General features: G+C 45.3%; 1 protein-coding gene across 1 annotated transcript; it reads left to right on the top strand.

Moving 5' to 3' along the window:
- Window positions 1-9,348: 9,348 nt before the first annotated feature.
- On the top strand, window positions 9,349-19,677 carry sgsh (N-sulfoglucosamine sulfohydrolase (sulfamidase)). Its single transcript, XM_060912088.1, has 7 exons — window positions 9,349-9,635; window positions 13,180-13,340; window positions 13,437-13,542; window positions 13,777-14,108; window positions 14,275-14,356; window positions 14,502-14,705; window positions 18,876-19,677. Exons 1-7 carry the CDS (start codon window positions 9,527-9,529, stop codon window positions 19,442-19,444), a joined length of 1,563 nt encoding a protein of 520 aa, XP_060768071.1. The 5' UTR covers window positions 9,349-9,526; the 3' UTR covers window positions 19,445-19,677.
- The last annotated feature ends 954 nt before the right edge of the window (window positions 19,678-20,631 follow it).

The following is a 20,631-nucleotide window of genomic DNA, read 5'->3' as shown; positions in this document are numbered from 1 at the left end:
GAGAAAACCCTCATCACTGGGGCTTTTTTGTCTTCTCATCTCATCTCATTATCTGTAGCCGCTTTATCCTGTTCTACAGGGTCGCAGGCAAGCTGGATCCTATCCCAGCTGACTACGGGCGAAAGGCGGGGTTCACCCTGGACAAGTCGCCAGGTCATCACAGGGCTGACACATAGACACAGACAACCATTCACACTCACATTCACACCTACGCTCAATTTAGAGTCACCAGTTAACCTAACCTGCATGTCTTTGGACTGTGGGGGAAACCGGAGCACCCGGAGGAAACCCACGCGGACACGGGGAGAACATGCAAACTCCGCACAGAAAGGCCCTCGCCGGCCACGTGTTTTGTTTTTGTGTGTTGTGTGGCTACGGCCTCTGTGTCATCACGAGAGAGTTTCAAAAGTGTCTTGAAACATTCACGGGGCTTCTCAATTTCTTCACGTTGCTCCTTCATCGCTGAAATTTTGAACATGTTCAGAAAATTCGCGCGACAGAATTTCTCTCAATGGACGGCAAGGTGGTGTAGTGGTTAGCACTGTTGCCTCACAGCAAGAACATCCGGGTCCGAGCCCCGTGGCCGATGAGGGCCTTTCTGTGCGGAGTTTGTATGCTATCCGCGTGGGTTTCCTCCGGGTGCTCCGGTTTCCCCCACAGTCCAAAGACATGCAGGTTAGGTTAACTGGTGACTCTAAGGCCCAGTCCCAATTCTAATTTCTACCCCTTCCCCTCCCCCTTCCCCTCCCCCTTCCCCTTGGCCCTTCCCCTTGAAACTGAGCTACAAGGGATAGGGCTTGAAATTCAACCCTTACGTATTGGGATAGCCCTTCAACGATCGCATACGTCATCGCGTACCTCCGTCAGCGTTTACGTTAGCAAAACGCGACCAAATGCGTCATTGGCTGCGACCAGCCGCTACAGTCAGAGCCAGAGATCTCTGCTGGCAGGGTGTGATTTGTTAACTAACAACACCACTGAATGGGATATCTTTGGCGCTTCGTGCACCACATCCGACAGAATGAGGTGTCAGAACACTCATGTAAACAATAAAAGCGAGAATAACAGAACAAAACGTACGCAGTCAAGCAACCGAAAACAATACTCACTCCCAAAGCTTTTTAGCAGCAGCTTGGATTTCAGAAATCGCTGCTCATTCTCAGCTCGAAAGCGAATCAAGCGGCGTGTTTCCTCTGGATAACAACTTAAAACATGTAAATAATGGAGAAAATACATTTATGACAATCTTTCGCCACGGGAACCGCCATCTTTCTGAAATCCGCATGAAATCTCACTGAAATCCGCATGGCATTGTGGGAAATCACTCAAACCCCTTCGTTCGGAGTCAGCTCCAGGAAAATCTCCGTTTGGAGGGGTACAGAAGCCCTACCCCTTCCCCTACCCCTCCGCGTTAACTGGGATTGGGATACCCCTACCCCTTCACGTGAACGCGCAAAATGGAGGGGAAGGGCCAAGGGGTTGGTCCAAGGGGTGAAATGGGATTCGGCCTAAATTGAGCGTAGGTGTGAATGTGAGTGTGAATGGTTGTCTGTGTCTATGTGTCAGCCCTGTGATGACCTGGCGACTTGTCCAGGGTGTACCCCGCCTTTCGCCCGTAGTCAGCTGGGATAGGCTCTAGCTCGCCTGCGACCCTGTAGAACAGGATAAAGCGGCTACAGATAATGAGATGAGATGAGAATTTCTCTCAAAATAGCCGCAGATGTGTCGCAAAGCCGTCGCGAACCCTTCTCGAGTCAGTTTCCGTGAGGCTTCCTCTACTTCCCTACCTGCCGAAGGAAAGCCGGGCTGCGACAGCCTGCGACTAGTTGGAGACACAACAGTTGTGGTAAAATATGCAGATATCAGTTCAGCGCGATTCCAAATGAAACTTGTTGCTAATTCGCGTATTTTATCGCAATTGTTGTGTCTCCACACAATCCCTTCTAAACATTTCTTTAAATATTTGCAATTGAGAAGCTTTATCCTGAGCAGCCAATGTTACAGCTTACAACTGCCCCCCCTCTTTCTACTTTAGAAAAATTCATTCTCAATTTTTTACACTCCAGAGGACAGGTCTCTATATTGTATAATCTCCTGGTAAGTAAATCCTCAGAATCATCACATAACATCCTTCAAGCTTGGAAGACAGACTTACAGGAGCATATCACAGAGGAAGAGTGGTCTGAAACATATATTTTAGCCCAGTCACAAACCATGAATACAAACTCTAAACTACTTCAATACAAATGGTTGAATAGACTATACATTACTCCAGCCAAGCTACGCCGATTTAATCCCAACATTCCAGACACTTGTTTTAAATGTAAACACGACAAAGGGTCTTTATTTCACTGTATGTGGGAGTGTCCACAAACCTTATCATTTTGGAAGAAAGTGATAGAGATTGTTAGTCAGATAATTGAGGAAGAGGTGCCCCTTAAACCAAAACTATGCCTACTGCACATCTATCCAGAAGACTTCACCCCCTTTAATAATGTACAACACTTGCTGAATATTTGTTTTTTGGAGGCTAAACGCTGTCTGGCCAAGGCATGGAAAACAGAAGTGCCCTGTGTTTTAGCGCATTGGTTGAAAGGAATGTGCTTTTATTTTGCTTTGGAGAGAATAAGTTATACCACAAAAGGCAAGCTAGACAAGTTTTGGAGGATCTGGGACATATTTTGTGACTTTCTTGAAAATAATAATATTGAAGTAGAAGGCTGGGTAATTGTTGGAATTTGAAATGAGCCCCCCATTTTTTTTCTTTTTATGTATGTATGTTCCTTTCTCCCCTTTTCAAAGAGCCCATAACCTTTACAGCACTTCACTGATTGTTTTTGTCTGCGTGTATTGTGTTGAGGCTTAGACATACGTGTCTTGGAACATACAGTGGGGCAAAAAAGTATTTAGTCAGTCACCAATTGTGCAAGTTCTCCCACTTAAAAAGATGAGAGAGGCCTGTAATTTTCATCATAGGTACACTTCAACTATGAGAGACAGAATGAGAAAAAAAAATCCAGAAAAATCACATTGTCTGATTTTTAAAGAATTTATTTGCAAATTATGGTGGAAAATAAGTATTTGGTCAATAACAAAAGTTCATCTCAGTACTTTGTTATATACCCTTTGTTGGCAATGACAGAGGTCAAACGTTTCCTGTAAGTCTTCACAAGGTTTTCACACACTGTTGCTGGTATTTTGGCCCATTCCTCCATGCAGATCTCCTCTAGAGCAGTGATGTTTTGGGGCTGTCGCTGGGCAACACGGACTTTCAACTCCCTCCAAAGATTTTCTATGGGGTTGAGATCTGGAGACTGGCTAGGCCACTCCAGGATCTTGAAATGCTTCTTACGAAGCCATTCCTTCGTTGCCCGGGTGGTGTGTTTGGGATCAGTGTCATGCTGAAAGACCCAGCCATGTTTCATCTTCAATGCCCTTGCTGATGGAAGGAGGTTTTCACTCAAAATCTCACGATACATGGCCCCATTCATTCTTTCCTTTACACGGATCAGTCGTCCTGGTCCCTTTGCAGAAAAACAGCCCCAAAGCATGATGTTTCCACCCCCATGCTTCACAGTAGGTCTGGTGTTCTTTGGATGCAACTCAGCATTCTTTCTCCTCCAAACACGACAAGTTGAGTTTTTACCAAAAAGTTCTATTTTGGTTTCATCTGACCATATGACATTCTCCCAATCCTCTTCTGGATCATCCAAATGCTCTCTAGCAAACTTCAGACGGGCCTGGACATGTACTGGCTTAAGCAGGGGGACACGTCTGGCACTGCAGGATTTGAGTCCCTGGCGGCGTAGTGTGTTACTGATGGTAGCCTTTGTTACTTTGGTCCCAGCTCTCTGCAGGTCATTCACTAGGTCCCCCCGTGTGGTTCTGGGATTTTTGCTCACCGTTCTTGTGATCATTTTGACCCCACGGGGTGAGATCTTGCGTGGAGCCCCAGATCGAGGGAGATTATCAGTGGTCTTGTATGTCTTCCATTTTCTAATAATTGCTCCCACAGTTGATTTCTTCACACCAAGCTGCTTACCTATTGCAATCGATTCAGTCTTCCCAGCCTGGTGCAGGTCTACAATTTTGTTTCTGGTGTCCTTTGACAGCTCTTTGGTCTTGGCCATAGTGGAGTTTGGAGTGTGACTGTTTGAGGTTGTGGACAGGTGTCTTTTATACTGATAACAAGTTCAAACAGGTGCCATTAATACAGGTAATGAGTGGAGGACAGAGGAGCCTCTTAAAGAAGAAGTTACAGGTCTGTGAGAGCCAGAAATCTTGCTTGTTTGTAGGTGACCAAATGCTTATTTTACCGAGGAATTTACCAATTAATTCATTAAAAATCCTACAATGTGATTTCCTGGATTCTTTCCCCCCATTCTGTCTCTCATAGTTGAGGCATACCTATGATGAAAATTACAGGCCTCTCTCATCTTTTTAAGTGGGAGAACTTGCACAATTGGTGGCTGACTAAATACTTTTTTGCCCCACTGTACATGTGGGTTGTTTTTGGACTACATAATGTGGACTTACTGTCTTCATGAGTCTTTATATCTTTACATTAGGTGGATACTTCTACGGAGCTGATGCTCTCAGGGGAGACTTTCTAGATAATTTCAGTTTGTGCCTTGGGATTGGGGTTGTTGTGTGTTTGTACAAAAGAACAAAACCTTAATAAAGAAATGTTTCAAAAAAATTGTTGTGTCTCCAACTAGTCGCGGGCTGTCGCAGCCCAGTGAGATACTACCCTAAGAACGAGTGCAAGAATAGCGCAACTGCGCATGCGCATACAGGTGTTCCTATTCAAATGACCAGTGAGTGTATACAATTCAGTTCACCATTCAAAATAAATGGACTAAAGAAATCGCTTTCAGACATGTTTATGCTGATTACCGAGGGAAAGTGCATTCCTATTTTAAAATCTACTCCAGGTCGGCCCCCTTTCCTTGCCTTCTTCAGCCAGTGGTCCCATGTGTGATGTCGATGTGACGCACTTCCGAGTTGTTACGGGAAGCTGTTGAAAAGAGTACTGAGACCACTGAGCTCTAGCGCTGGGCCATTTCCAGGAAACAAGAGGTCGGGTCATGGCGACAGCAGTTCGGAGGTTTCAGTTTCGAAAACTGTAAGAGTAGAATAATATAAAGTATATTTTACTTCTAGGGGCGCCACGGTGGTGTAGTGGTTAGCACTGTCGCCTCACAGCAAGAAGGTCCGGGTTCGAGCCCCGTGGCCGGCGAGGGCCTTTCTGTGTGGAGTTTGCATGTTCTCCGTGTGGGTTTCCTCCGGGTGCTCCGGTTTCCCCCACAGTCCAAAGACATGCAGGTTAGATTAACTGGTGACTCTAAATTGAGCGTAGGTGTGAATGTGAGTGTGAATGGTTGTCTGTGTCTATGTGTCAGCCCTGTGATGACCTGGCGACTTGTCCAGGGTGTACCCCGCCTTTCACCCGTAGTCAGCTGGGATAGGCTCCAGCTTGCCCGCGACCCTGTAGAACAGGATAAAGCTGCTAGAGATGATGAGATTTTTGAATTACGCTTCATTTTTGTGGCTACTGCCTCATAGAGTAAATATATATGCTGTATTTACTGTCTGGACATGGGATCAGAAAACTATTTTATTTATAAACAGGAGCCACTTGGACCCATAGGGGACCGATTTTTTTTCAAACCCTCAAAATTCTAGAAGTTTATCATCTTTTACTGTGAGTTGGCCTAGTGGTTAGCGTGTCCGCCTCTCGATCGGGAGATTGTGAGTTCTACTCACGGTCGAGTCATACCAAAGACCATTGTAAAAATGGTACCTACTGCATCCATCTGGCAAGGCACGCTGCAACATAGGTGTGAGTGGGAAGTCAAACTCTCGCAGTTACCAGAGGACCCTCCCCCCACTGTAACCCTAGCTGTATAGGCAAGAGGCCAAGGGCTATAGAAATAAAGATCAGTGCCACACCCATACGCCTTAAAGAGCTGGTTAGTACTGGGACACAAGACTGCCTGGGAAGACCAGATTCTGGCGTGAGAGGGACTTTGACTTTTTTATCATCCTTTATGCACAGGTTATGGAATCCCATTTCCGATAGATAGAAATTAAATTGTGTAACGTAGTTTTTCTTTATTTCTGGCAGAATCAATTGTATATTTCATTTTTGATGTAGTAGCTTTTGCTTGTGGGCGGCGCGGTGGCGTAGTGGTTTGCAGTGTTGCCTCACAGCAACACCATTTACAGACGCTCTTATCCAGATACCCAGAGCAGCCTGGAGAGCAGTTAGGGGTGACTTGCACATCAGCCACTCCTGCTGGTCCAGGGACTTGAACAATGACCTTTTGGTCCTAAAGCCACTTCTCTAACCATTAATCCATGGAGTCCCCATTGGTGAACTCACTGGTGTTAGTTCGAGCTTCGCAGCCAACTGGGGCCTTTCTGTGTGGAGTTTGCATGTTTTCCCCGTGTCTGCGTGGGTTTCCTCTGCGTGCTCCGGTTTCCTCCCATAGTTCAAAGACATGCAGTTTGGTTAACTGGCTACTCTAAACTGCCCATAGGTGTGTGTGTGTGTGTGTGTGTGTGTGTGTGTGTGTGCAGAAGGAACTGGCCACCTGACTGCTGCAAGTCTATCCAACATGGTTTGCCTCAAGCCCAGATCTGGTTTAGCAGTGACGACGAGTTTTTACTGATCTGAAAATTATGACATTTGATTTATTATCTCAAACTTTTTGCTGATTATATAATTCTGACTTATATCAAAACTCATTATCCTAGATGTTTAACTTATTACATTACAGACATTTAGCAGACGCTCTTATCCAGATACCCAGAGCAGCCTGGAGAGCAGTTAGGGGTGAGGTACCTTGCACATCAGCCACTCCTGCTGGTCCAGGGACTTGAACAATGACCTTTTGGTCCTAAAGCCACTTCTCTAACCATTAATCCATGGAGTCCCCATTGGTGAACTCACTGGTGTTTAATTATCTCATTCTAATTTATTGGAAAATTTTGAATTCCTTCATTGACTTGTTTCTGATTTCTGACTCGTTGCATTCTAAATTCTATTATCTCAAATTCTGACTTATTACCTGACACAATTCAAATCAAATTCTGATTTAATATTTCAAACTTCTACTTAAAAAATAAATAAATCTACTGATTTTTTTTTACTTTGCTGCATTCTGACTTACTGCATCAAACTTTTTTACTTATTATATCATTCAGATTTATTATCTCACATTAATCTTAAATTCTTAGAAAACTTATGTAAGAATTTGTGAGAAAATAAGTCAGAATGTGAGAATGTAAATATCATGTAAATATCTCACATTCTATTGTTATCTCAAAATTCTTACTGCCATCACAAATTCTGACATACGTTTTGTAAGAATTTAAGAAAACAAACAGCAGTTATGCATTTTTTCCCCCTCCCAAGTGGAAATGAGCGTTTATAACAAACTTCCATGTACAATGAAATTCTTAGATTGTGATGTGAGATAACACTGAGAAGACTGCTAGAAGTTTTGGTCAGCGTTGACAGGATTGAAAAACACTCTCTCTCTCTCTCTCTCTCTCTCTCTCTCTCTCTCTCTCAGAAAGACCTAACTGTAACTCTACTGAATGAATGTCAAACTCAGTCACACTAAACATCATATAAATGTAGCTGAATGAGTAATAGATAGATAGATAGATAGATAGATAGATAGATAGATAGATAGATAGATAGATAGATAGATAGATAGATAGATAGATTTTATCTGTATAGATGAATTTTCTAATGACGTGTGTACCAGGCTTGTCATACTCGAGTCCGACTCGTGCCCTAATTTTAAGGACTCGTGACTTGACTTGGACTTGAGCACTGATGACTCGGACTCGTGCATTAACTGCATTCGGACTCGTAAATTGGAGGTGAGGACTCGGATTTTTGCTTTATTTTTTGGAACATGCCATAATAATTTGGCGCAAGATATTTATATTTCTATCTACGTTCATTTTTAGACTAATTTCGTGCAAGAGAATGCACATTCACTTGTTTATACGTCATGTTCAGGAACAAACTAACATTAATGGTGCGAAAATGCCTGGAGAGAACGCTGCTAGAATTGTCCGCTTCGCTTATACAGACTTCTCATGCGGTGGGAAAAACCAGACTGTTATGTGTTCCATATGTAGAACTATCAAGGCGACCACGGGGACAACTTCGAACTTCAATCGTCATTTGGCAAGACTCCACCCAGAGAAGGAAGTGATACACTATGTTCATTGCTCTGTTGATAGTAGGCGGGGCTTGCTGAGCGATGAACTAGCTAGTGTTAACCCTCTCTCACGTTCATTGCCCTGTTGATAGTGGCCGGGGCTTGCTGAGCGATGAACAAGCTTTTTATCTGTAGCCTGTTAACTAAAATGGGGCAGTCGAGCAGGAACGTTAGTCCAACGCAGTAGCAGAAACGCTTTCACATAAAGTCAGCAACAGCCACCGGCACATGGTGCGGCTGCAGTCTTGTTCTTCGACTCGACTGGAGATTTTCTTTAATGACTCGGACTTGAACAGTGGGGACTCGAGACTGGGCTCGGGCTCAAGGTTTAGTGACTCGACTACAATACTGGATATGTAGCACTTGCAAAGAAAAATAATAAAATTTTGGCGCTCATTATGAAGTGATTTGTTAAATTCTCAGATAAAGAAGATTAATTTAATTTAGTAACAAGCAGCTAATTAATTCAATGTGGGAATTTTATTTGTTATAAAATAAACCATGATGAAAATGAAATATAATGCAACACTTATTAAATCGATTAAAGCACATGGTGAAGATTTTTGACTTGAACATCTCATCTCATCTCATCTCATTATCTGTAGCCGCTTTATCCTGTCCTACAGGGTCGCGGGCAAGCTGGAACCTATCTCAGCTGACTACGGGTGAAAGGCGGGGTTCACCCTGGACAAGTCGCCAGGTCATCACAGGGCTGACACATAGACACAGACAACCATTCACACTCACATTCACACCTACGCTCAATTTAGAGTCACCAGTTAACCTAACCTGCATGTCTTTGGACTGTGGGGGAAACCGGAGCACCCGGAGGAAACCCACGCGGACACGGGGAGAACATGCAAACTCCACACAGAAAGGCCCTCGCCGGCCACGGGGCTCGAACCCTTCTTGCTGTGAGGCGACAGCGCTAACCACTACACCACCGTGCCGCCTGACTTGAACAATAGATGTAAATTATCAAACAATTAAATATTATTCGGGTAAACATCAGCCAATAAGATCAAATGGAATCATCCTTCCAAAAAAAAAAAAAACCCTGAAGATGGTGAGTTTTTCAAAATGGCAACCCTGGTGGTCATATGATTCCTGTCACGTGACACACGAATGCGGAAGTCTGTGTTTATGTCGGCTGGAGTTTATGAGTTTATTTTATCGTTTGAAAATGGAATGATGTTGTTAAAGGCAGTGAGAGAGTCTGTGGAGCTTCACAGGGAGACAGGAAGCGCGATTTAAAGCCAGCACACACAAAGATTTGGTTTAAAATGGCGGACGTGAAGGCGAGTTGGTTCCAGTGGGGGCCTGGACTGGTGGGACTGGTTTTACTGGTGTGTGCTGTGGGAGAGTGTCGGAGGCACGCGCTCCTCATCATCGGTAACAAACAAACAAACAAACAAGCGTCTAATGAAGTAGTAACTGATTGTTTACTGCTGCACTTGCAGTATTAGTTAATAATGCACAGTAACGTTTGTTACATCAGTTACTGAAAAAGAATTAATAACAAATTCATCATATTTGAATCTGTGATGGAGGAGGATGTATTTAGTTTATGGGAAATCAGGAATTTTAAACAGATAAGTCCGAAATGTTGTCTGTCCGAACGATGAGCCAAAGGCCCAGAGCAATGCGGTCAGGGGCCCCGGGGGCCACCTTCGGGGCCCAGAAGCTGAAGGGCTTTAGATGCTTCTCAGCTATTTCCAGGCACATTTTCGTGATCTTCAAAGGCCAAATTATACTCGAGATTAGTTGCTAATTACACTACAAATTCAAAATAACTTACAAGAAAATGTCAGGCGGCACGGTGGTGTAGTGGTTAGCGCTGTCGCCTCACAGCAAGAAGGTCCTGGGTTCGAGCCCCGTGGCCGGCGAGGGCCTTTCTGTGTGGAGTTTGCATGTTCTCCCCGTGTCCGCGTGGGTTTCCTCCGGGTGCTCCGGTTTCCCCCACAGTCCAAAGACATGCAGGTTAGGCTAATTGGTGACTCTAAATTGACCGTAGGTGTGAATGTGAGTGTGAATGGTTGTCTGTGTCTATGTGTCAGCCCTGTGATGACCTGGCGACTTGTCCAGGGTGTACCCCGCCTTTCGCCCGTAGTCAGCTGGGATAGGCTCCAGCTTGCCTGCGACCCTGTAGAAGGATAAAGCGGCTACAGATAATGAGATGAGATGAGAAGAAAATGTCAGAAGGTTCAAGAAAATCCTGCTTAAAGTTCTCATCTCATCTCATTATCTGTAGCCGCTTTATCCTGTTCTACAGGGTCGCAGGCAAGCTGGAGCCTATCCCAGCTGACTACGGGTGAAAGGCGGGGTTCACCCTGGACAAGTCACCAGGTCATCATAGGGCTGACACATAGACACAGACAACCATTCACACTCACATTCACACCTACGCTCAATTTAGAGTCACCAGTTAACCTAACCTGCATGTCTTTGGACTGTGGGGGAAACCGGAGCACCCGGAGGAAACCCACGCGGACACGGGGAGAACATGCAAACTCCACACAGAAAGGCCCTCGCCGGCCCCGGGGCTCGAACCCAGGACCTTCTTGCTGTGAGGCGACAGCGCTAACCACTACACCACCGTGCCGCCCCTGCTTAAAGTTCTACCCAAGAAAACAGTCGCGCACACAGGTCAGTTCCATGTGTAGAACAAAGTCCAGGGGGAGGTAAGGATGGTCCAGTTGGTTACAACTTACTAACTTACTGGTCCTCATATATCGGTACTATAATAACACTCATGAAACATCCTGGCAACAATGACTGTTTTATACTAATTCTATAAGCAATTGAATAATTAACAATACAACTATTCTTACAGAATGGAGTTAAAATTTTGAGGACAAGATTCCAAGTAGGGCGGCACGGTGGTGTAGTGGTTAGCGCTGTCGCCTCACAGCAAGAAGGTCCGGGTTCGAGCCCCGGGGCCGGCGAGGGCCTTTCTGTGTGGAGTTTGCATGTTCTCCCCGTGTCCGCGTGGGTTTCCTCCGGGTGCTCCGGTTTCCCCCACAGTCCAAAGACATGCAGGTTAGGTTAACTGGTGACTCTAAATTGAGCGTAGGTGTGAATGTGAGTGTGAATGGTTGTCTGTGTCTATGTGTCAGCCCTGTGATGACCTGGCGACTTGTCCAGGGTGTACCCCGCCTTTCACCCGTAGTCAGCTGGGATAGGCTCCAGCTCGCCCGCGACCCTGTAGGACAGGATAAAGCGGCTAAAGATAATGAAATGAGGTGAGATTCCAAGTAGCTTTGTGACAAAATGACGTTTGAAATGACTCCGAACTCGACAGGGTCATATCATTCGGCATTCAGGCTCAAATCTGCTGCACTGGAACTTAGAAAATAGAAGAAAACGCAGTGAAAGAGAAACAAATCGAAAGAGTGAACGTGATTATCATGGTGTTACCATGGGAACAGTCTTTTATGAATGTGTAAGTGTGCACTCGGCGCTCCGACTCCGGTGTAACTGAGGAATGGGACGAGTTTTATGTTTCATCTAATTTAGGTAATTTAAAAACTATAAGATTGTCAGTGAGCACAGAGGAAAGTGTCAAGTCTAAAGTTTCTGTTAATATGTTTATCATGCATGTATGATTAAAAACTCGCAAAGATATTGAGCTAAGTCCATTCTAAACCTGCCGAGCTTCACCGGAGAAGCTCTCGACCCCAGAGGGTTAAAATACGATGGGAAGAAAAAAAGACACTTTGGCCCAATCCCAATTCTAATTTCTACCCCTTCCCCTCCCCCTTCCCCTTGGCCCTTCCCCTTGAAACTGAGCTACAAGGGATAGGGCTTGAAATTCAACCCCTACGTATTGGGATAGCCCTTCAACGATCGCATACGTCATCGCGTACCTCCGTCAGCGTTTACGTTAGCAAAACGCGACCAAATGCGTCATTGGCTGCGACCAGCCGCTACAGTCAGAGCCAGAACCAGAAATCTCTGCTGGCAGGGTGTGATTTGTTAACTAACACCACTGAATGGGATATCTTTGGCGCTTCGTGCACCACATCCGACAGAATGAGGTGTCAGAACACTCATGTAAACAATAAAAGCGAGAATAACAGAACAAAACGTACGCAGTCAAGCAACCGAAAACAATACTCACTCCCAAAGCTTTTTAGCAGCAGCTTGGATTTCAGAAATCGCTGCTCATTCTCAGCTCGAAAGCGAATCAAGCGGCGTGTTTCCTCTGGATAACAACTTAAAACACGTAAATAATGGAGAAAATACATTTATGACAATCTTTCGCCGCGGGAACCGCCATCTTTCTGAAATCCGCATGAAATCTCGCTGAAATCCGCATGGCATTGTGGGAAATCACTCAAACCCCTTCGTTCGGAGTCAGCTCCAGGAAAATCTCCGTTTGGAGGGGTACAGAAGCCCTACCCCTTCCCCTACCCCTCCGCGTTAACTGGGATTGGGATACCCCTACCCCTTCACGTGAACGCGCAAAATGGAGGGGAAGGGCCAAGGGGTTGGTCCAAGGGGTGAAATGGGATTTGGCCTTTGTCAGGGTCCAAAACCTGTAGTGGTCTATTTTTTGTTTTACCGTTAGTAGTAAACCTATCCAGCTGGTCACAGCGTCACATGGTGTCAGGCCAGAATGCACTGCTACTCGCTGATGAGAGGCAACTTGTCGTTCATCGAGAGCGTCTGCGATCGGCCAATCGCAGGCCGTGTTACGACATAACGTATTCGACCAGTGTAACATTCGGAAGAAAATTAGACGTAAAATCTTTGATTTTTCATGGGCCATCCCGTTTGATGCTTTTAAAATACAGATGGACAAATACGAAAATTCCCGGTCAGTGTCCGTTGGTCCGGCCTCATTTCCTACACCGAGATTGTAACTAAGCGTCTTGAGATTTCAGAAGCCGCTTTGCGAGTGGTGATGGTGGTGTTGCGTTTGTTCGCCCTGCAGCCGATGATGCCGGGTTCGAGACGGAGGTCTACAACAACACGGTGGTCCGAACTCCACACCTGAGCGCTCTGGCTCGACGCAGCGTCATTTTCCGAAACGCCTTCACCTCCGTGAGCAGCTGCTCGCCCAGTCGCTCCACCATCCTCACCGGATTACCACAGGTCCGAACACGGCGTCTCAGGTTCCTCGTCACGTGACTGTTTTCTGATGACGGGTGAGTCATTTTGTGTCCTTTTGTTTTTTTTCTGTCCTCTCAGCACCAGAACGGGATGTACGGGCTTCATCAGGGTGTGCATCACTTTAACTCGTTTGACGGCGTGCAGAGCCTCCCGCTGTTACTGAAGCAATCCAACATCCGCACGGGTGAGAAAAACGACATGACGTCACCGACACCTACAGTACAGCGTCATGACTGTTACACAACAGCTGACATCACCGCATTTTAGTATTACCAATCAATGCTGATTATCAGAGCAGGATGACGTTCCTCACGAGGGATCTGCCACTTTTAAAAAGCCACTTCCTGATATATTTACACATTTCTGAACCATAAAGTCGTGACAAAAATCATGGCGTGACTGTCGTCTTCTTCTTCAGGCATCATCGGGAAGAAGCACGTAGGGCCGAGCTCCGTGTACCCCTTCGACTTCGCCTACACGGAGGAGAACGGCTCGGTCCTGCAGGTAGGACGCAACATCACCCGGATCAAACTGCTGGTCCGGAAGTTTCTGCAGGAACACCGAGAGGAGGAGAGAAGCGGAGGAGAGACTCGATCCTTCTTCCTATACGTAGCGTTTCACGACCCGCACCGCTGTGGCCATTCGCAGCCTCAGTACGGCTCGTTCTGTGAGAAGTTCGGGAACGGAGAGAGCGGAATGGGCAGAATTCCCGACTGGCAGCCGCAACACTACACACCCGAGCAGGTCGAGGTGAGACGAGCGGCTCCGGGATCTGAACATGTCTATTCTGAAGTTTAAAGATCGAGATGACGGGACGCTGCTCCTCAGAGTTTTAGTCCAGTTTTCATTTCTTTGTGTGTTATTTTATTTAATTAACGAAGCAATTTGTCGTCATTGTTGTGGGTTTCCTCGTCAGGTGCCGTATTTCGTCCCAGACACTCCGGCTGCTCGGGCGGATCTCGCTGCTCAGTACACCACCGTCAGCAGACTGGACCAGGGCGAGTGTCTCACTCTTCTTCACCGGACATAGACTGATCTATTCATAATAATATTATGCTGTAAACATGTATCTTTTTATTTATTTTCTGGTTCAGTGGTGTTTTTTTTTTTTTTTAATTCCTCTCCTCCACACACTTCCTGCAGGTATTGGTTTGGTCCTGCAGGAGTTGAGGGACGCTGGGTTTGAGAACGACACGTTGGTGATGTACAGCTCTGATAACGGAATCCCGTTTCCTAACGGACGGACCAACCTGTACGACTCGGGCGTGGCCGAACCCATGATCGTCTCCTCACCTGAACAGCGACAGCGCTGGGGACAGACGAGCGACGCCTACGTCAGCCTGCTAGGTGAGACGCTGCATGATGTTACGCTTTATGACCACAAGATGGCGCCATTTACACAGAGCAGATCTTAGGCAGCTGGGCCATAGAAGGTTCACGCTGCACGCTACACGTTCACGTGAAGAACCGGACCCTGGGCCATTAAACTTCATGCTTGGATGTTCACGTGTTGCGTCTGTTCTACTTTGACCGAGTAACCAACAATATGGACTCTTCGGATGACGACGATTGCCTCATTCTGCTTTTACTGAGACAGAGGAAGAGAAAAAGGAACAGAATTTGGAGCCGAGAACACTTCCTTCTGAGAGAAACCCGTGGTGAATTTCACCGAACATTCTATAATCTGCTTGACAATCCCGATGAAGAACTATTTTTCAATTATACCATTCAATTATATTTTTTCTGAAGTTTTCCCCTGAAAGCATAGAGTTATCTCCCTAGACCCGTTCTGATTGGCTGGCGCGGCGGTGACCGCATGCATTGACTGGAATTTCCATCTTCACGCCTAGAAAAAAGTGTGCATGTTCATTTCACGCTTCACGCGTGAAGTGTGCAACGTGAACGCCGTTCTATGGCCCAGAGCAAGTCATGCTACGTTTGTCCACTTTTCTTTACACGCGTGCAGCGTGAACCTTCTATGGCCCAGCTGCCTTAAAGGACATGGGACATGGATTTTTTTTCTGGGCATAATTACACTGACAGTCAATGAAAATGTCCAGGTGACATTTATGAAAATTTTATTCATAAGCTATGAAATCATGTACTAGAAGCTTACAGATCAATATACTGACATTTAACTCGAGATGAATAAACAAAAAAATGACAATTGTTGTGAGCTTTGATAATGTACAGTCCGAACAAAATGGATACCCTGTAATTGGAAAGTTGCAGCTTCAGTACCGAGTATTGTCCCCGCCAACAGCAATACAAGCCGTCAGTCTGCGACGCATACTGCGTATCAAACGGCGAATCCTGTTTTGTGGAATGGCCTGCCACTCCTCTTGAAGAGCCTGGATCAGTTGACCTCTGTTCATGGGACGAGGAACACGGTTCTGGATCTGAACACCAAGGTGATGCTCAATGGGATTGAGATCAGGTGAACACGCAGGCCATGGCAGGGTTTGGACATTCAATCGATGCCCAACTTCTGAAAAACTTAGGCCGGCTTGCACCATGCCGAGGGCCCGCCGTCTGTCATCTGGATTTAACCGTGGCATCTTGGACATAAGGAATACAAAAGTCAGCTTTTTCATGGCCTTAATAAAGGCTATCCAACCCATCCTTTCAACCGTGTACAAATTTTTGTTTTTCTCCAAAACAGCACTTTGAGCTGATTCCTAAAGACCACTCCCTGAAGACTATTGAAAAAGGTTTGGATTGAGGAGAACTCATTAATGACTTCTGTGCACGCTATTCAATAGAAACATCTCAAAACAAACATTTCCCCAACTCCATATTGCATAATATGTTGAATTATTGACCTGGACTTTTTCATTGACTGCCAGTGTATGTATAAAGGACATAAGAAATGCCATCTAAATCAGTGTTTCTTAACTGGTGGGTCGCGACCCAAAAGTGGGTCGCGGAGGGGTCCTGGGTGGGTCGCGGAGCTGTGGTGTAAAAAAAATGCTAATTCATTGATTCACTAAAAAAAAGTGCAACTTTTTTCTGCGACAATTTACAACTCTTATTTTGATAGACGATTCCAGCTCTGTGTCATCTGTTGCCATAGACACAATGTTTATGCGACATAACGTGCGTGCTAGTCATTTGAGTGGTGAACAACATGTTGAAACAACGGTACGACCCCGAATATTTGAAATATGGATTTAGTTGTGTTGAGGACAAAATGGTACAGAAACCCATCTGTGTGGTATGTGGTGAGACACTTGCACATGAGAGCATGAAGCCGTCATTTTGCCTATGTTTATTGATCAGACATACAGCATATAATGGCCATGCAGATGCAAACACAGGTATAATAATAATAATAATAATAATAATAATAATAATCCCTGTGATGACCTGGCGACTTGTCCAGGGTGTACCCCGCCTTTCACCCGTAGTCAGCTGGGATAGGCTCCAGCTTGCCTGCGACCCTGTAGAACAGGATAAAGCGGCTACAGATAATGAGATGAGATGATAATAATAATAATAATAATAATAATAATTGTTATTATTACATATTATGGTTATATTTTGAGAATTACATTAAATTGACTTGAACGCTAAAAAAAATTGGGTCGCGACCTAATGACCATGGAAAATTGTGGGTCCCAAGACTGTTCCAGTTAAGAACCACTGATCTAAATCACTGCAGGGCGTCAAAAATGTGAAAATCATCACATTATTCAACTTTTTTATACATCAGCGTAAAACAAGGATTCGTTAATGAGCTAGGTGGTCACGTGACCCGTGACGTCACAAAAACTTTCCAAGGAGCCAGCGCTTGGGAATCTAATGTAAACAGGTTACCGAAATGGACACCATCGACAGTGACATTCCCGATGTTTCACAGAGATGTGAAGTTAGACCCTATCAATTCGAACCGATAGCTGGAAATTCACATGAACATGGATCTTGTCTTTACTCTGACGGGTCAGATGATTCTGAGAGTGAGGGTTCATTCAGCCCTCATGAAACTGAAAGCGGTCGGCTGGATAACACTTCCTGGTAAGTTAAAAACAATTCTGCTCAAAGGCTAATGATCTGTTGAAAGAAGTATTATTTTTGTATCATACATTGAAAGTTCATCATAGATCTAGCTAAAGTCCGTTGCAAGCTAGTTTTTTTTTGCTGATATTTTTCAAGATACAATGCTTCCAGAGTCCGAGATGAAAACATTCAAAATGGCGAAACGAGTCAGAATTATGATAATCAATAATTGATACACCCAAAATTATAATACTAATCCTTACCGCATGAGGCCCATGGTAAAACCACACTTCCAGGAGGGGCTGCCGTCTGCCTCCCAAGCCGGCCGAGAGCGCTCCTCGTCGGGCACGGCCAGGCGGGCGAATGCCCTGGTCCGTCCGCCCTGTCTAAAAAATAATGGTACAACTCCGAGTGAAGGTATCAATGCGCTGCCGAAGCGCGCAGAAGGTGTTAGTACGCCTGTCATTATAGTGCGTACTTTCCATAGCATAGAAAATCGCCACGTTTCAATTTGTGTAACTGAACTTTGTTTCATGTCACTGGTCATATAAACCTATGTAAACAGGAAAAACGCGGAAGAGTTTGGTCGCATCTAACTACAGCCCCAAAAAATACCGTTGGCCATGCTGAGCCTAGCTACATTGCTAACAGGAGTGACAGCGTGTCTGACTGACTGACTGGGAGGTCGCAATACACCATGATGTTCAATGTACGTTAAACACTCTAAAAACGAAACAATTTTCTTGTCATCCAAGACACAAAAACTATTTTGTCGCATTCGTCATAATCACGATTCACACTTCTCCATATTCATCTACCCGCTTGTGCTGTACCCGAAAGTTTTTGTGACGTATGATCACGTGACAGCGGCTCTTCCGGTTGTAAAATATGCATATCGGGGCTCGAGCAGAAATGCCATATAATCATCACGAATATAACGATTTTGCTGAATTTAATAGATGATTTTGTATTTGTTGATGCAATTATTTCATATTTTTAATGGAAAGAAACTGATATAGTGTGCTTTTATGTTTCATGTCCCATATCCTTTAATCCTTCTACGTGACACTGTACATCCGTGGCTCTGTTCACATCTGGTATAAACAACAACAACAACGCATTTGGTCTGTCAACAGAAATGCTCTGCATATCGAGCAGGGAAGTGAGATCTGATCACAAGTGGTCGCTTGAGACGCGTGTCGCACTACATGGCCCATGTGAACAGATGCACTTCGAGCTGCCTCGGTCACCCAGGACACGCTAATTCCGGGTGTAAACAGCGCCATCGACTGTATAAAAATGTCTCGTCAGTACAGGTTTAGCGCCCCTGCTGACAGGCTGCAGTATAACACGTAGCTCCGCCCATCCTTGTGTTTCAACGTCAAAACAGCTCCCCCCCCCCCCCAGTCACTTTTCTCATCTTTTCATCTGTAGTGTCTAATTCGAATCATTATGTGCACGTGTGAAAACTTGATGTTTTTATTCACGTGCTGGAAGTAAAATCTCTTCATTTCCTCTCAGACATCACGCCCACTCTGCTGGACTGGTTCTCCGTGCCGTATCCTCCCTACAGCCTGAGCGGCGGCGGCGGCGGCTCTGTAGTTCACCTGACAGGTCGCTCCTTGCTCCCTGCTCTGTCCTCCGAGCCAATTTGGGACACAGCCTTCGGCAGTCAGAGTCTGCACGAGGCCACCATGTATTACCCGATGCGCTCGGTGAGGCGCGGCCGCTTCGTCCTGCTGCACAACCTGAACTACCGCTCGCCCTTCCCCATCGACCAGGACCTGTACGTCTCGCCCACCTTCCAAGACCTGCTACAGAGGACGCAGGCGGGCACGCCCACCCGCTGGTTCAAGACTCTGAGGCAGTATTACTACAGGGAGCGCTGGGAGCTGTTCGACACGCACTCGGACCCGGCCGAGCAGACCAACCTGGCCTCGGATCCTGATCATAAAGCCGTGTTGGAGCTCCTGAGGGAGCAGCTGGTGAAGTGGCAGTGGGAGACGGAGGATCCATGGGTCTGCGCTCCGGACGCCGTGCTTGAGGACAAGATGGAGCCCAAGTGCAGGCCGCTGTACAACGAGCTGTGAAGGATCAGTGCCGTAATGAAGCCTTTGAAGTTGGATGCAAATTTTTGCGTGAGACTAAATGGAGCTCGCAGTGAACTGAACGTTGTGAAGAAGAGAAACAAGGAGACATCATTATGCACACACACACACACACACTCGAACACGCTTTCAGAAACCATGAACTTGTACTCATGCCAAAGTGAAAAATCATTTTCAAAAGTTGTTTTCTATTAAAAAGCCTGATTTGTACTTTAGTAAGTGTGCAAACTGAACTCTGTGTAAACTTGTGCATAATACGGTCATGTCCACTAGAGGGCGGTGTCTTAAATACAGTGAAACACGGAAATCTGCGCATTTATTTCACTCTAAAACTGCTCTGTGTTAATATTACGTTAAAATCTCGATCAAAATCGCCTTATTACAATATCTTAATGCAAACAGACACGCCCCCACGCCTCAGCCAATCAGCCAGCACTTAATCCAGATGGCTTACTTTCGATTATTTTTGGAAACATAACATGCTGCTCATCGCTGTGGGGTTCAAGTAGGACATACAGGAATCCCAGGGTCAAGGGTCACGGCTCAGAGTCTGAGGTGTTAAATTAGCATGTCGCTAACAACTCTGTAGCGAAACTGCTGTAGGCTACGTGTCACTGAGTTCTCACTCTGGATGAACTCGTAGGTTTGTTTTTAATGAAACAGCTCAAATTGAATTTCTTTGAAACTAAAAATCGCTAACATTTTCAGCATTTAACTAATTGGTTGTTTTGCAATTACACTTTTTTTTTTTTAATCCAGTTTGTATTAATATGCAAATTAGAAACACTTCTAAACACAGATCCCGCCCCCTTTCACTGGCAAACTGTGTATAGCTCGGTCTGTATTTGCATACTGGAATCTGATTGGCTCTTAGATTTTATGACACTATAGCACTTTCCCGTTTCCTGTACGAGTGATGTAACACTTTGAACCAATTGAAGTATAAATCTATTTAACAGTTATTCCACAAAATCGAGTCGTACATGAGCTGATGGCTAGAACCCGTGTATGACAAGATTGACCGGAATAACTGTTTTATTCTATCCACATTCATTGGATTTTGAGAAACGGAGCATTTTTATTTTTATTTTTTGCAAATTCGATAAATAAAAACTTAATACAAAACGTCCGACAAAATCATTTCCGCTTAGAATGTAAACAACCCGGCG

This window comes from Neoarius graeffei, chromosome 27, assembly GCF_027579695.1.
Source record: "Neoarius graeffei isolate fNeoGra1 chromosome 27, fNeoGra1.pri, whole genome shotgun sequence".
NCBI classification, from domain to species: Eukaryota; Metazoa; Chordata; class Actinopteri; order Siluriformes; family Ariidae; genus Neoarius; species Neoarius graeffei.
The sequence above is the reverse complement of the archived record's forward strand: the minus strand, read 5'-3'. Positions and strand labels throughout refer to the sequence as shown.

Coding starts and splice junctions, on each gene's coding strand:
- sgsh (XM_060912088.1), top strand. CDS start 9,527: ATGGCGGACGTGAAGGCGAGTTGGTTCCAGTGGGGGCCTGGACTGGTG. Junction 9,636..13,179: donor GCACGCGCTCCTCATCATCG/GTAACAAACAAA, acceptor TTCGCCCTGCAG/CCGATGATGCCGGGTTCGAG. Junction 14,357..14,501: donor CGTCAGCAGACTGGACCAGG/GCGAGTGTCTCA, acceptor CACTTCCTGCAG/GTATTGGTTTGGTCCTGCAG.